At 35.3% G+C, this 17,555-nt stretch overlaps 1 protein-coding gene across 2 annotated transcripts; it reads right to left on the bottom strand.

The window, feature by feature from the left end:
* Positions 1-1,190: 1,190 nt before the first annotated feature.
* On the bottom strand, positions 1,191-12,967 carry LOC127847117 (poly [ADP-ribose] polymerase tankyrase-like). Of its 2 annotated transcripts, none has more exons than XM_052378755.1 (5): positions 12,870-12,967; positions 11,575-12,093; positions 6,751-6,852; positions 2,822-3,028; positions 1,191-2,443 (listed from the first exon to the last, which is right to left on the bottom strand). In XM_052378755.1, the coding sequence occupies exons 1-5, from the start codon at positions 12,934-12,936 to the stop codon at positions 2,250-2,252; spliced, it is 1,089 nt and encodes a 362-aa protein (XP_052234715.1). In that variant the 5' UTR covers positions 12,937-12,967; the 3' UTR covers positions 1,191-2,249. The 2 variants fall into 2 exon arrangements, with proteins under 2 accessions (XP_052234715.1, XP_052234716.1); XM_052378756.1 differs by lacking the exon at positions 12,870-12,967 and adding an exon at positions 12,504-12,705.
* Between the last annotated feature and the right edge of the window lie 4,588 nt (positions 12,968-17,555).

The raw sequence follows: 17,555 nt of genomic DNA, 5'->3' as shown, positions 1-17,555 counted from the left end.
TTTCTCAAAACGCGACACAAATTATTACCTGATATATAACTCATAGGTGTGAACGTTATTTTCAACTACACGAACTTCTAAGTTCTGTTCCGCTTCTTACTTCTTGCATAATAAGTTATACATCGAAAACAGGTATGTACAACTTTAATCGAGCATCATATAACTACAAAATGCGCATTTTATGTAATGGCCTTGACGAAAAAAATCCATGGACGAAAACTTTGTTGTCTGCGTTAAAGTCTGCAAATAAATTGTGTCGTGTCAGCGATTGTTTGAATCAAATTGTTCCCTCGTAGATTCGATTCGGCATTATATAGTACGGAATTTGGTTATGCTTATTGTTTAAGCATTTAATATAAAACACTTATGGCAGTGTAAGCGACGTTATGAGAAAATGTTCATAAGCTTTTGGTGGTACATGCGCTTCTCATCTCGGCGACACGGGTTTCAATCCCTGTTGTACATGCGCATCTCATCTCGGCGACACGGGTTTCAATCCCTGTTGCCGTAAGCTTGTGAGTTTAGTTGGTGGTCACCACACCAGACAGGTACTCCGGCATGTCCCCCTCCCCCACAACCCAATACTACGACTTCAGTGAAATTCTTTAAAACACAACTGAAAAGCAGGTAATTGAAGCTTTTATTAAAAATTCGTCCCAACTTTAGTAGGTAACGTACTTTAATAAGGTATGAGTGCTGGAAACACTTCAGGTCTTAACTTAATGGAGCCTCATGCGCGTAAGGACCTCATAAACTTTTAAATACTTACACACAGACACACACGCACGCACGCATACGCACACACACACACGAATTCGTCCGGAAAAAAAATAAGTTTGACGTTGTTACAGCCTGTCTTTTGATCAACGATTAAGTACGTTCAACACTATATTGTTTAAAGGGCTGTATTGTCAGTAAGTGTTTCTCGTGTTTTTTCTTTGATGATTTCCTCGTAGGTAAATACTTGCCTCTCTAAGAAATGTTTAATTTATTAAATTTGCAAAAACAAAAGTCTTAAATTATTTATTTAAAACATATTTTAAGTTAGAACCTTCAGTCGTATTATAAGTTTACCCTCATTTTTTAATTAATTTTCTATGCCTGAGTAAAAACCTTTAGCGCTTTGTTTTAATTCGTTTTACTTGTTATGGTCAGTGCAAAACTACGATCGGATGCACAAAATGCCAAAAAACAGTTCTCTATTATTTTATTTTCCATGTATAAGGAATATAAACAACGAGCAGATCATACCTATGAACAAAACACATAATGATCTTCGAAAGGTAAAATGAAGAATAAAACGTACCCTAGTATAAAAGATCTACAAACTTCACCTAAGCTAGCGCTATTTCTAAAAAAAATGAATATATTGGTAATAAAATGAGTCGTGTTCTGAGAAGACTGGGCATAAAGCATGTGCTTAAAGTGTCGTCCCAGATTAGCCTTTGCAGTCCGCACAGGCTAATCAGGGACGACACTTTCTGTTTTATGACATTGTTCATTTAAATGAAGTCTCTTCTTAGCAAAAATCCAATTTAGGCGGAAAGTGTCGTCCCTGATTAGCCTTGCAGACTGCACAGGCTAATCTGTGACGACACTTTACGCACATGCATTAAGCCCAGTTTTCTCAGAACAAGGCTCATATGGTGTCAACAGTGTATACTTTCCGGACACTATATCGCACATTCTTATAGAAATCGACTATGGGGCATGGAATTGTTACTTCGTACTGTATCACAGGTTACATCGATGTAAACCAATTATTGTATTGTGAATAAGACTTACAGAAGAACTTGTAAACAATTAGCACATACAGTCGCATACAAATAAAACAATAACATACAAATAGTGTGTATAAAACCACAAATGGTTAAGCATTTAAAGAAGACAACAATTAACAGAATTACAATTAAATAGCATAAACAATATTTGACACGACTATATACACGGTATATTAATCGAACGAAGGATTTACTATAAACATTTATCAATAAGGCTTGCATAATTCCTGAACACTTCTTAGATTTAAAATTACAGGATAGGTCAAATAAAGTAGGGCAAACAATGCTTTTGGAGTTCCCTTACAATACTTATTGTACCTTCATAATTTGCACATCCACAGATTTTTTTATAATTATCATGTCATAACAATATCATTGTTTATGAAGAATAATAATGAAAGCGGTGACAAAAAATGTCAAGCGCTATTCCACATAACGGCTTATTAAGTACATCACAATAGTAATAATTTACCCTTCGGTAGAATTCGACCGAAAGCAACTGAACTGCATTCGCTTGCCCGAGGCCATGAATGTGTTTTGCCTTTTGACCTTCCGTAGCCCCGCCCTTTTTGCTATTTTGACGTAAAGTTCCGAGTCATCCTCCATCGTGATTGGAAAGCCTTCCGTCTCGAGCCACTCCTTGTCTTTCTTGAACTCGTAATCTGCGCGAGGAATATACTATGGTTATACGTTTATGAAGCTTCTAAAATAAACCAGTTACAGACAACTCGTGTTTGTGTATCCAATGTTATTCGTCCATGGTTATAAAGAAAACGGATTTGAACTTGAAACCGCGAGCATTTATTCAAAGCTAAACACGTGATTGGAATGTGCATTCCATGACCGCACATTTTCTACTGGCCTGTTGGAAATTCTTATTATGTGTTTCTGATATGCGATTCGTCTCTTGTTGTGTATCTACTTAAAGTAACGTGCATATTTTTGTAAATCATAATTGAATTCATATTTAATTTACTATTCCTTAAATGTAATACTGAATTTACGTTACCAGAAAATGTCTTCAATCACCACATATTTACCTGCTTTTAATAGTCGTCTTGTGATCTGGTTAACGTTGATTTTGTTGCAGTGCGAAGCCGCGAAGAAGCAGGTCATTCCATTGGCTGCCGTTTTGTTGACGTCACACTGTTTGTCTAACAGGAAATCAGCAATTGCGTTCCATCCGCTTTGGATGGCTCTGAAAATTGGGGTACAACCGGTGACGTCACATTTGTTTACATCTGCTCCTGAAATAGGAAATACCGTTTTAAGAAATTGCAGCCTTGAATCTGTTAAAATTAACATCAATGCAGATGTTCGTCAGTTGTGATGGAAACAGGTTGATATTGGAAAATTGTTCCCCTCAAATCATGTCAGCATGGGCTGTTGTTGTTGCTTTTGAAATTTTCGCAAATGCTTTAAATGTTGTTCATTCTAAAAACATGCTAGAAATGAACGCATTTGTGGCTATTATGCAAACACAGGACTGAATTGGAGCAAGGATGCAAACGCAAGGCTTACTTTCGGAAAAGATGCGCATGTATGTCTATCTGAAATTTACTGATACGAACGTGCTGTTTGTAAAATATCACTTATAGGTGATTGCTTATGTTTATATCATGCTTAAGCTCATCTCTCAGATTCCATATTACAATGTCCGTGGTGTGTGTTTATACTGAGTGCAAATGGCGAAAATGCCCGAACAAATTGGTAGAGAACACTTTGAATAACAAATATCCGGTTGCAAAATAGCTACGTATGGATTCACATTGATGATATGGTGTCTTGTTTGTCGGCTATCCATATCGCCTGTTGTTTAAAAGTAAACACGTCTTTGGTGTATTTATGATTAATTATCTAATTATCTGATTACTTAAACAAGTGTTACTGTGTTTTAGAGATAATTCGTTTTAAAACACGTCATGTAAGAACGATTGCACATAAGATCTAGTTAAATTACTGCGTTATCAATTATGAGTAGTGGTTATAGAAGTAGTATCAATCACTTTTTCTATATGCCACAGCTGTCATTATTGATAACTACTGCTTGCAACAAACGTAAGTTATTGGGCGTGGTCAGGTTTGAATCTGAGGTAAAGTTATAAACACCATTTTAAGAGGCCCGCTATACTACATACCAAATTTTACTCTGCGTTCAGACAATAATAGTTATGTAAGTACGGCGATATAAAAGTTTGAAAACTCCGGGCCGTGACCGGTTTTCACTCAAGTGGCATCACTGAAGCACATTTGTTAAGGTCCAATACACGATATCCTATCCCAACTATTAAATCTTTGTGACTTATAGTTTGGATCAAAGGTTTTTATTTGTTGTTCAATATAAGTATATGTTAACCTTTTGACCTAAGAGCGAGGTAAAGTTATTATTAAGAAAACTTTGAATAGGATTTCTTTATGATGTTTTCTTTCCAATATTGCACATTTGGTTTCTTATATTTTTAGATATTTTGCCGATAGAACATATTAATGTTCATGATGTCGTAGAATCTCTTCAATTGTTTATTCTGGCACTCGTTATGTAAGGCTTTATCTCCTTACGAAGTTTAAACTATGCCTACAATTGCCTAACAGATGTGCGGAGTGAACAATTTAATAATAAGCTCCTTAAAGCCAGACAATGTAATTGGTGTATATACAAAGACGTTTGATAAATGCTTCTGACTTTTCAGTGAAGACATGTCTATCAATAGTCAATTGCATTATAACGTATGGCTGTAAAAACGTTAACACTATTTGATAACCACTTGAACAGCATCGCTTTTCGCGTGATCAAAACACGACCTTAACTCTTTCAGTGCTGGAACCGAATTTTGAAGGCCTTTGCAAACAGTTTGGATCCAGATGAGACGCCACAGAACGTGGCGTCTCATCAGCATCCAAACTGTTTGCTATTCTGATAGTATTCTTTGAAAAAACATCGAAGAAATGCTAATTTTAGAAATTCAGCAGACGACATTTTAGCAGACGACACATTTCCCAGCATGCAAAGGGTTAATCAGATACTGGATGTGTTTAGCGACCGAAGAATGTCAGGCGGGCCCAGAAGGCATGCAACCAACATGATCATATTAGGGACCATATTTTAAAGATATCCTTCGAATTAACTGAACTGATTGATCGCTGACTTCTATTTTTTGTAATAGAATTTGTTTAAGGTATGAATCCTTAATGAAGTAGGAAAATAAATGCTAATAGCATAGACTTAGCACAAAAGAGCATAACAACGAAGAAAGATGTCACGTCAAACGTAAAAAACTTTAATATTATAATATAAACTTCTTGAATTTTAAGCGCCAAATACTATAAACGAAGCGTTTTAATACACATTATCTCCTTATAATTTCATTGTTTTTTCTGTTCTTGGTGTACGTGTTTTCACAGCATCATCTTTACATATTAGTACAATAAGATTGGATGAGAAGATCTGTACATTATAAGAAGATGTGTACAATAATACAGTAACCGATATAAAGTCTACAGCTGTATATAATAAAAATGAATGCCTGCTAACATGTTCTAACTAGAGCATCATTTTACAATTTGAAATTCTGATTTGCTTTAAAGCAAATGTGTACGAGCATGGTTTAAATTTGGTAAGCGGACGGTCTAAGCTGATCTGCCTCTTGGCATTGACTTATCAAGATTACAACTCCGGTGAAGTATGAAATAAGTGTAAAGGTCAAAATGAATTCCGCTGCACTTATCAATGCAATGACCGAAGCTCTACCTGTCAGCGATTGCAAACCAACCATAACCATTTAATAGCTTTTTACGAAAACACATGGATACTTCGAAATGCACACACAATGCACATAGCATTGAAAGGTATTGCTGGCCACCATGCACTGTTCGATTTGGATCAAAATTATTACTTTGTCGTAAAATTGCCCTACTAAGGCTCAAAATGTTTTCCACTGAAATGTCACATGCTAAGAAGAGACTTCATTTAAACGAAAAATGCCATAAAAGCGGAAAGTGTCGTCCCTAATGTGCGGACTTCACAAGCTAATCTGGGACGACACTTTAAGCACATGCATTATGTCCAGTTTTCTCAGTTTTCTCAAAACACGACTCAAATAATGCTATCGTAAGTTAATATTGCCTATAGGATCATTTATGAAACGGTTCCCTGGCCTGTTGTAATGGTAGTGAGTTAGCATTTGTTCTAAAGTACGGGTTTTTAATTTCCCTGTTTTCTTTTTATAATACTATTGCAGCTCTGTTAGATTTTCCAGTGAATTGTTTCCATTGTCATGTGACTGAAATGCTTCGAATTAAAAATCCCTTTGTAAAGAGCATTGCAGTGTCGCATATAATTCAAAGTACCTTGCATTAAAATGTAACTTGCTTTGAAATATTTGCGATTTCTCAACGCATATGTGATTTTGAGTGGTACCTAAAAATAATGAGTGCGTTGAGAAAACTTTTTTTGTAAAAAAGAGGTCAGTGACCTTTCACTCGGACATTTAATCTGAATGTTAAGAAATATATCATGGTTTTATACCAGCGCAAACCAGACATTAACGAACTGTAATGAGCAAATGATGTTTGTACATTCATACAACATGTTTTTGATTTTCGGGGTTAAACTAACTAAATCTTGTTGAAAGCATATTAATGATCAGTAATTATCATATTCAAAAAGAACATGCAAAGGGGTGCAAAGTAATTAATATGAAATCTACGTCAAACTTACTAGCGTTGTAATCTAACAAACTTGTCCAAAGTCAACATGAATAAAACTAAATGGGAATTGTGTTGAATCTACACACATCCCAGTCTTATCATTCCCAGTGTGCATCAATAAAATGTGACACACAAAACCGTATTTTGGACAGAAGTGCTAAAAGAATTATTTCATTTTGCAATCCTTAAATGACACGTGAAGCCGTATTCTTGAGGGAACAGCGCAAACTATGATTTTACTAAAAGATATTATTCAACATACCGTATTTGTGGAGCAGACGAACCGCGTCCAGGTCACCGCGTGCCGATGACGTAATCAATGGCGTCATACCGTCACGCTTAGGAATGTTAGGATCGGCCCTGCCTGCAAAAAAAATAACATCACAAAATAAATCAAATATTTCCAATAAATGATTTTATATTATAAATTAATTTATTTTTTTTTCTTATATAAATGATAAGCGGTTTTATGTTTCGTTTGATTTTTTTGTGATTTTACTAAAAACTGATTTTTTTAGTTACGTTTATCGAAATGTTAAAATGTCATAGGAGAATATAAATGGTAAGCGTTTAGATATCTCGTTTTAGATAGCTTTGCTTGTAATAAAAAAATACATCTTCGAGTTACGTTTGTCAAAGCAAAAATATACAAGTTGCATAGGAATAACCGAGAGGTTTTTGGGTTCTATGACGAAATAAATATTTTATGCACATATTGGACTGGTCGCCAAACTAAAAACTCGAGACATGACCTTATACAACGACAAGATAACGACAAGACAAGACAAATATTTACATAATCTTAACACTAGATATTTCACATACAATTATGTCACAGAGATGAACATAGTAATAATAAAAACATAAGCAGTATCATATACGGTTACGAAAATACTAGGTAACGAACTTATTATATAACTGTTTGAAGTTTAGTAACAACATTAGAAATATTATTTCTTAAAATCATAGCTTCTTTTACAAATTTTGCTAATTTAATAAGTTCAAATTTATTCGTTGTATTCAGCAATTGGTGGAATTTATAAACAGAAGGCCTAAAATAATAACATGTCTTTAGATTATAAGGATAAGACTCAGAATGGCTTTTCATTTTTATTTTATCCTGTACTAATAATCGATTGAACTTTGCATTTCAAACTACAAAATGTACATGTACCGTTCAGTATTCCGGAACGTGATTCATGAATGTTCAGATGGAAAACCCTCGTTTGTATTGGACGTCAATTGCATCATAACTTTCAATAGCAACATTACCATGATTACCGGATGATTACTCGACAGAAAAATGCAATTCTGTAACACTTAAAACGTCATTTTAAGCATTTAAATAGCAAATTTAATCGTGCTTCGTAAACACGTGTATAAATCAGGTAATAGATATGGTAGTAGAGAGCATTATGTCACCCGGTGCCGGTTAAAAACAAGGTAAATGTTCGTCTCATTTTTTCTTTGAAAACACCTAATCGGATATCTCGAACTCTCGTTATCTCGATATTTTGTTCTTGTTCCCGCCGACTTCGAGATAACGAGAGTAGAATATAGTGGATTGGGGGTATAGTACATGCAAACTTAATTTAAAAGGCATTCATTTCGATGACACATGCAGCGTTTAGAATCGAGCTCTTTTATCATTGTGTTAAAATGATTTATTTATAAGAATATTGAACCAAAATTTGCATGCACTATTAACTTTAATAACACAGCGCGCTTCATCCAAGATTAAATAGCGAAGTATCTGGGCAGGCATAGGACAGAAATACTATCTTACAGGCAGTGAGGCCAAATTCCAAATCTCGGGAAAACATAAATACGAGATGAGACCTTATTCTGCTCCTTTGCAATGCACACTTAAGAGATAAGGGCAAAGAAGATACCGTGCCTCAAACGCATTTGCCGTACAAAAATCATAACCAAATTATATAGATACAGAGAAACAAATTGTTACAATGATTCACTATGTTATCAAATTTACACTTAAACAAATTTGCACTGTATTTGTAATAACATGCGATATTAGTTACGAAGGGAATCATTCCTGAATAATGATTGACGTCCGACATCTAAACGTCTGTTAAACTACGTCATAAGTGCGATGTTTGTTTTTAATTGCGGATGAAGAGGACTAGAAAACAGATGATCATGTTTCACACTGCATTTTACATTTGATCCGAATAACAGACAAATAAGCATTTTATGAATATAATATAATGCGGGTAAACACGTTAAAACTGGTATTACACTATCACGTCATAATTGTCAGCTTTTAAATCCTCAACCGATTAATATACAGTCCACTCTTGTTATCTCGAAGTCAGCGGGAAGAAGAAAAAAATATCGAGATAACGAGAGTTCGAGATATCCGATTAGGCGTTTTCAAAGAAAAAATGAGACGAAAATTTACCTTGTTTTTAACATTTAAATACCTGCTAAGTGGTCTAACTAAAGCCGTCACCGTGTGGCATAATACTCTCTGCCTGATATATACGCGTTTTTACGAGGCAAGATTAATTTTGCTATTTAAATGCTTACAATGACGTTTTAAGTATTACAGAATTGCATGAACACATGCGGTTATAATTTTTCTAAACTGTCGAGTAAACATCAGGTAGTGTTGCTATTTAAAGTTATGATGCAATTGACCTCCAATCAAGACGAGGGTTATCCATCTGAACATGCGTAAATCACGTTCCGGAATACTGAACTGTACATGTACATTTTGTAGTTTGAAATATTCTTTCAAGTAAGCCATGATAATGATTTTTGGAGTTCAATGATAGAACAATATTCTGTAAATTTGCAACGGTTAATATACGCAAAAATATAACTCAATGCATTTTGGAATGTTGTTTGTAAAAACAAATAGTCTTTCGGCCTTTCGGCAGGCTGTGTATTAATTGCAGTTAATTGATGTTAAAAAGTGACAGGCCTTACTCAAGTGTAAATGGCTAACGACATTAAACACGTGTGATCAGTGATGCAATTAACGGATCAATTTCCTACCGCACAGTATCGGGAGCAGCCGGGCGAAGCGGGACAATGAAGTATCATAGAAAATTTTTCTCACCTTTTGCCGACACTGGGACAGTTATTCGCACTTCGAGATAAACCACAGTAAATACATGTTAAATCGGGACTCGGGACAAAATTTTATATCGACATATCGAATTATTCGACATAACGAAAATCGAGATAAGCGATGTTTATTTATATAGATAAAGAAGGAAAAAAAATGGGACATTGAGCTTACTTCGATATATCGAGAATATCGAGATATCCGATGTCGAGATAACGAGAGTGGACTGTAGTAGATATTTTGGCGAATGATAAATGTTAAGTACCACGAAAATTTGCGATCTTAACATTTTTTTCACTTTTGTCAATTTTTCAAAACGTGAAAAGGTCCCTTTTACACGCGTATCCATTTGGCAAGACGTATGTTTCTGTGATAATACTGCATTATAATGCGCATTTAAAAATAAAAGGAGACGTTGTTATCCCAGACATCAACGACACGAAACTAAGTCGATTCCACAAAATAGTAAGTCGGTCTTACGCCTTTCTAAGTCGATTCTACGAAACAGGTAGTCGATCTCACGACTTAATTAGTCGTTACCACCGAACAATTAGTCGATCTAATGAAAAACTATATCTTTCATATGAGTTAGTAAAAGTCGTGGATATATTTCTGTACCACACTGTTAAAAACTAGTTCTTTATATTAAAAATGAGCTGTGCTCTGTAAAACAAAGTGGGTTTAATGCATGTGTGCAAAGTGTTGATCCAGATTAGCCTGTGAAGCCCGCACAGGCTAATCAGAGACGACACGTTCCGCTTTTATGATATTTTTCGTTTCAATAAATTCTCTTCTTAGCAAATTATCAAGTTTATGCGGAAAGTGTCGTCCCTTATTAGCCTGTGCGGACTGCGTAAGCTAATCTGGGACGACACATTACATGCCTGAACCCCTCTTTCCACAGAGCACGACCCTTTAGTGTATTCTATAATGTAGATTTTCAAAATTTACCTACGGATTACACCAGCTAACACTCATATAGAAAGTTTCGAATAAAATTAGAAACTATACGTTCAAGCACAAGATCGTCATTAGTTTAACGATTGAAATGCCTCCACCTTCTTTTGTTTCAAACTGTGACTCGAAGTGCTTCCTGTGCTGTAATTTGTTAACGATCTTGACGTGGTCAAATAAAGACTTATACGTGACCGTATGTGCAAGTTTGAACTTAGAATATTGACAATCTGAACGGCTTCTGCGTCAAAGATATTTCTGCCTGTGAACACACAGGCAGAGGGACACAAAGAGATACGGACACACATCCATTGAAATGCCTGTAAAAACCCAGGGGTATAAATATGCTCTAAACCAAGGCCTCTGTTGATGTGGTGTAGTGGATAAGGTGTCCACCTAGCGACCGCGGATCATGGGTTGTATCCCTACTGTCGGAGCGCTCTTAAGGTCTCCCTAAACGCCACTAAATAGTCGTTCTACACAGGAAAACGATTCAATAGTATTTCAATTAAAGTGGTATTATTGGCATTGTTCACTGTTGAGTTAAGCTTAAAAGAATTAACAGGTCAAAAGAGTTAGTTAAAATGTGGTTACTGACCAATTGTCTGCAACACATCTTGCTAGCAGTTGTTCATTAAAAATGTATTTTATATTAGATATTTTACATGACTCACCCAGTCCTCTAAGCCAAAATGATCCGTAAAACAAAATTGTGTCTTTGTGTCGTATGAACGAATCTGCACTAAAACTAAATTTAGGTTCACATCGTACATGCATAATCAGTTGTCAACCGAAAGTACGGTTGATATTTAAATGCATTATTTTTCTCTTTCCGGGATATTGTTTTAGTATGTCGATGCTGCATTTTCAAATATAACTGTATGTGAAGTGAAAACACCAAAAATAAACAACGGTTGCAATAGACACCTATAAACTGTTAAATGCCCATAACATAATATCACTTTAACCTGTGGGATTCGATGCAATCAATCTAAAATGAAAAGATTAAAACTTAACTTTTCTCTAAACCAAGGCACTCACCGTCTTTCAAGAACACCTCAGCGATCTCTAGATGTCCCTTCTCAATCGCCTCGTGAAGTGGCGTCATTCCCAGGAAGTCGGTCTGGTCAAGGCCACACCCAGCCTCTACCAGCTGTCGAGCCGTCTCCAACTGCCCGTAGCGCGCCGCGTAGAAGAGCAGCGTGCGTCCCTTGGAGTCAACGGCGTTGACGTCGCCGCAAAGAACTGGATCGCAGCTGACGCGCTCGCCGGGGGTCAGCTTCCGGGGCTTATCACTGCGGGAACGTTTCCAGAATCTGCGCACGATGCTTCCGAGACGTTCCCGACAATTCAACGCCTGAATGTCGTAAACGGACGAGGAGCGGAAAATCTTTGGAAGATTGTCTTTGGGCGATGTCTGACCGGATGTGCTGCTGGAATCGGAGTCGTTTGAGCTAGAGAGGCTTTTGTAATAAAATGTTGATAAAGCTCTCATGGACTGGCTCCGTTTCACTTTTCCTTCGATCGTCATTTTTTGTTTCGTCGACACCGACGGGAGATCTTAATCAAACAATACAAATTAAAAATAGTTATGCGGATCCAAATTGGTGGTGGTGGTGGTGGTGGTGGTGGTGGTGGTGGTGGTGGTGGTGGTGGTGGTGGTGGTGGTGGTGGTGGTGGTGGTGGTGGTGGTGGCGGCGGCGGCGGCGGCGACGGTGGCGGTGGTGGTGGTGGTGAAACTTTTAGCTGTTTTGGACATAATTGGTGGATTTTCATCAAATAAACGGTGTTTAATCATAAATGGACGCTTCCTGCTGGCAACCACAACGACATATGTGTGCATTGTTTGATCTTTCATGCTGTTGCATAGTGTTTTTCAATACACATGTGAAATCATCGTTGTACCTTTTCTCTTAATATTATATATATATATAAGGACCAAATTTTTTTCAAGTACCGGTGCAATATACCTTGTAAACGAAAATGTCCTGTTATTTCCATTTCAGCACGTTGTCACTATTCACTATTAATGATCAATAATTATCATATTTAAGACAAACTTGCAAAGTCATTAATATGAAATCTACTTCAAATTTACTAGCGTTGTAATCTACCAAACTTGTCCGAAGTGAACATGAGTAAAACTAAATTGGAATTGTGTTGTATCTACACACAGCCCAGTCTTATCATTCCCAGTGTGCATCAATAAAATGTGACACACGAAACCGTATTTTGGACAGAAGTGCTAAAAGAATTATTTTATTTTGCAATCCTAAAATCACGTCTTGAGGGAACTGCGCAAACTATGACTTGCTAAAAAATATAATTCAACATACCGTATTTGTGGAGCAGACGATCCGCGTCCAGGTCACCGCGTGCCGATGACGTAATCAATGGCGTCATACCGTCACGCTTAGGAATGTAAGGATCGGCCCTGCCTGCAAAAAAAAATAACATCGCAAAATTAATAAATAATTTCCAATAAATGATTTTATTTTATTTTTCTTCGTTATAGAGATGATAAGCGGTTTTATGTTTCGTTGTGCATTGTTTGATCTTTCATGCTGTTGCATAGTGTTTTTCAATACACCTGGGAAATCACCGTTGTATCTACCTTTTCTCTAAATATTATATATATAAGGACCAATTTTTTTCAATATTTTTGTGCAATATACTTTGTAAACGAAAATGTCCTCTTATTTCCATTTCAGCACGTTGTCACTATTCAACACTAAGTGATTTCACTTTTAATGCATTGCAGCATCACTATTTAACACTAACCACCATTACTTTCACCTCAGCGTACTTTCTTTTCCGAAATTTTCAAGTCATTTTTATTTGTTCAAATACTAGCATCGAATGAGTAAAATTTGCAGTTAGGTATTGGATTTAGAAATAAATATACAGTCGAAACTCGATTGATCGAACTCGCTTGGCTCGAATTTCCTGTTGGCTCGAACTCTCCCCGAAGCACCGATTTTTAATTGCTACATATATATTCATAAACATTTTTGGCGAATTGCTCGAATACGCGAGGGTCGAATTATCGGATGGCTCAAACTGTTTTTACAGTCCCGGTCACAATTTTCACACGTTATTTTGTTCGTTTGGCTGGAACGCGCTTCGGGTCGCATAAAGTTGTTAATCGATTAGGAGCGCTTAATTAAAGCCACGTCATAAATGCAAACATGTCATCGACTCAATCGTTTATAATTGTTTGAGTAAAAGACGTCTTTCTGTATCAGATCTGGCGTTTGTGTAGATGCAGAATTACTATTGCTGGAACGGCTAAAATAAATATCATAACATGTTCAGTGTCAACTTTATGGAATAGAAAATTTTCTATCTATACGACAACTTATTAACATAACACATATTAACATCATGCCATTCTTTAAAAAAATACATACATTTATGTAGTGCTGTTTAATATTCCAGCGATGTGCATATAGTTCTTATACATGTTATGTTTCTTACATGAACACGTAAATGTGCTACGTAAAAACGCGATTATATAATATGTGTTTATTACACGATAGCTTTTTGATTGTTTGTGTAACTGTTTCAATATACTGATTAAAAAAAATATTTATATTTAGTTCTTGTTAATACAATAGCAGAAAGTAGTACGGAGTTTAGGCAGTATGAAATACTCTTCAACTGGAGATGTAAATCTATTGCAGATTGATGTCAACCTCCGCGCAGAGTTTTGACGGGAACCAGCATAACTGGATCAAATCCCTGCCTTCATAACCAACAACGTGATGATAGCCTAGTCACGTGGTACAATACTTTTACCGTTGTTATTTTTTTGCACTTTTTAAATTTAGGAAAAATTTAGTATGAATCTAATCTTATACACTATTTTCAAAATGTCAAAGAAAATGATACTACTTTTCATAATATAATACTTAAATCAATAAAATAAAATCCCGCAGATTGGATTCATGTTAGTAAACATAAGCATATTATAAATCGGTTCGCTCTTATTCCGGGTGGCTCGAACTATTTTTGCCGGTCCCAGCGAGTTCGAGTCATCGGGTTTCGACTGTAATTGAACGAGACTGATTTTTTATTGATTTTTAAAATATATTTCTGTTATAGCGCCGTTTCAGTTGTAAATATAGATGAAGTTCGCCCATTCATTAATAATAATTAAATAAATTATTTTACACTTTATTTATGAATGTATGTATGTATGCATGTATTTAATGATAAGTTTTTTGGTTTTGTATTTATTTATCTATCTTTTCCAATAACTATTTGTTTATTTTCTTTCAGCTTTTGAAATAATGCTAACACTGCCCACCTTTTATATTCTGTGTTCCAGTCAGCAGGGGGATATTCGCCATCTTAAACGTCATTATTATCGAAACACGTATTTCCAATTTGTTGTCAAGCGTCTAGATAGTAGATAATTATAATAATCATATTACCGAAAACATCCTTTTATACGAATATTCAATAGATACCGCAGTTATGTGAACAGGAAAATACCAGCTTTGACAAAGCAGATTTCATGTTTTCGACAGTTTAAAATGTGTATCCGGGTATATATGAAATTGGATAACTTGCGTCACGGGCATTTTAAACGATCATCGTCATTTTATGTCAAACCAGATCAAGCGGCAAGCCATCGTTGTTCATAAACATATTTTCTTATTTTCATAAAAAAAACAGAACACTATTATTACTAATCTTAAATAATCGAAAAACTAAAATAAATATATTTGAAATAAAACAAACAAAAACAAGATACAGAGTGAGATAGTAGTACAATATATTAAACATCATTTATGTTATACAAACATGAGTGGCAAAGCAAGTGTGCACAGACCAATATTGACTTCTTGAAATAGTTCCCAAACCACCAACGGGCTAGTTTAAACCTATTTATTTTAGCGCGATTGCATCGAAAGCGTCAGGTTTATTGAACAGCTCTCGAATCCGTTTCCTGGGCCTAGAACCAGTACGTGTTGTCTTTTAAGGGGGGGGGGGATATAAAGAACGCGCCCTCAGTGGGGATCGAACCCGTGACCCCTCGCTCGCTAGGCGGACACAATATCATTTACACCACGGCGACCAAAGCCACAGACAGGAGCACTGAGTGTGACGCTTAACACGTATCATTCAGATGGTTAAATCGTTACGATCCGGTTATTTTTACAGTGATCTAATATCAAAGGTCAAGACCCCCATTCAATACATGCACTGGTGACCTTCGGTCAAAATTGCTATACATATTTACAAATCGCAACACGGTCCATGATTCGTAAATGAAATTAAACTTTGACGTAATTTATCAATTGATGATCAATACACAATTGTATAATATTATATCCGTCGGCGCCTTCTCCTTTATGAGAAAAGTCCTTCAAAACAAAACTAATCAGCACTTTGACAATTTCTTTAAACATATTTTTTTTTTAAAGGCTGCTTTTCTTGCATGTTTTGATCAAAAACTATATACAAAAATGTCTTATTAACCTCAAATTTATATCTTTTACCCATACCATTTAGAACTGGTTTAGATAGAATCAGTATAACGATACATTGAACAATCATAATATAATATATATACATTAAATGGACATGTTCACAGATGTTCGTATTTTTAAAACGGTCATACAATATGTTAACTAGCAATCTATAATGTTTTAGATAGGCTTAACTTAATATAAAAGCAAGAAGAACAAGTTAAATAAAAATATGTTGCCTTTCAAGAGATTCGAACCCGTATTGTCTGGAATAATAAATATAGAACACTGAACATAACAGTAGTACAATCTCAATTACAATTGAGCCACTGAACATAACAGTAGTACAATCTCAATTACAATTGAGCCACTAAACATAAATGTAGTACAATCTCAATTACAATTGAGCCACTGAACATAAATGTAGTACAATCTCAATTACAATTGAGCCACTGAACATAAATGTAGTACAATCTCAATTACAATTGAGCCAATGAACTTAATGAAGTTCAATCTCAATTACAATTGGGTCACTGAAACTGTAGTACAAACTCAATTAGAATTGAGCCAACAAATGTGTACCTTTCAAAACCCATCTTATAATCAAAACGCGTAACAAATGCCATTAATTTCTTATAAAGTGATACTTGAAAAAAAAACAGTATTAATGTGAAGCATTCGCATTTACTGTTTGGTCATATTTACATAATAAGTAAACACGCTTTCGACAAACACTTCATGTAGAATAAGGCATTTAAAATTAATTATGTATGTTTTACAGCGCATCCCACTTTGCTTCCTAAAAAAGATACTCCGATTTATCGTTTTTTTTTCGTTCATAAGTATTCGCTCAGTCGTGTGGTTAACTGAATAAGACACAAACATGCTTGAGAATGATTTCCCTTTACGATCCGAACATATACATCTACAATGAGTATGAACAATTCGTTTGTTAAATACAAACTCCGTTATTAAAACGAATTGTTATTTATTGACAATTAAGTATATTATTTCTGACCACATTGTTTCGTGGAATATTGTTGTGTTGAAAATCTGAACTTTAATTACATAATTGAGAATTCTCAACGAACAAACTAACCTTCAAAGAGTCAATATTTTTATCATCCGGTTCCGTCTCGCGTATTAGCCGGAAACGCTCAAACGTGGTCGGTATAGACCAGTTCATTGTTATTTTTTTTATTCCCGATTTTCGCGCATGCGCAATGCACTCGTAGGCAAAAGCATGGGTTACAGTAATGCAAAACATATGGATAACACTAGTCACTTGTTTAGTCAATAAATCGAAAAGAAATTCCGAAAAAACAACACCTAAATAATATTTCAAAATATAATATTTAGTGCCAAAAGAATTTTGTAAATTATTTATTATTTGTAAATTTTATGAAAAAAAAACTGCTTTAATTATTTATTTTAAACATATTTTAAGTTCGAACCTACAGTCGTATTATTAGTTTACCCTCATTTTCTAATTAATGCGTCGACGAAAAATAAAACTCTCGTTTTTCTATGCCTGAGTAAAAACCT

This window comes from Dreissena polymorpha, chromosome 10, assembly GCF_020536995.1.
Source record: "Dreissena polymorpha isolate Duluth1 chromosome 10, UMN_Dpol_1.0, whole genome shotgun sequence".
Lineage (NCBI taxonomy): Eukaryota > Metazoa > Mollusca > Bivalvia > Myida > Dreissenidae > Dreissena > Dreissena polymorpha.
The sequence above is the reverse complement of the archived record's forward strand: the minus strand, read 5'-3'. Positions and strand labels throughout refer to the sequence as shown.

Bases quoted from the DNA above. Each gene is read 5' to 3' on its own strand.
- LOC127847117 (XM_052378755.1), bottom strand. From the start codon at position 12,936: ATGACGCCATTGATTACGTCATCGGCACGCGGTGACCTGGACGCGGAT. The intron at 12,094-12,869 runs GTATGTTGAATT...TGTTTGATTAAG, and splicing joins TCGTCTGCTCCACAAATACG to ATCTCCCGTCGGTGTCGACG. The intron at 3,029-6,750 runs GTATGTTGAATA...TTCCTATTTCAG, and splicing joins TCGTCTGCTCCACAAATACG to GAGCAGATGTAAACAAATGT.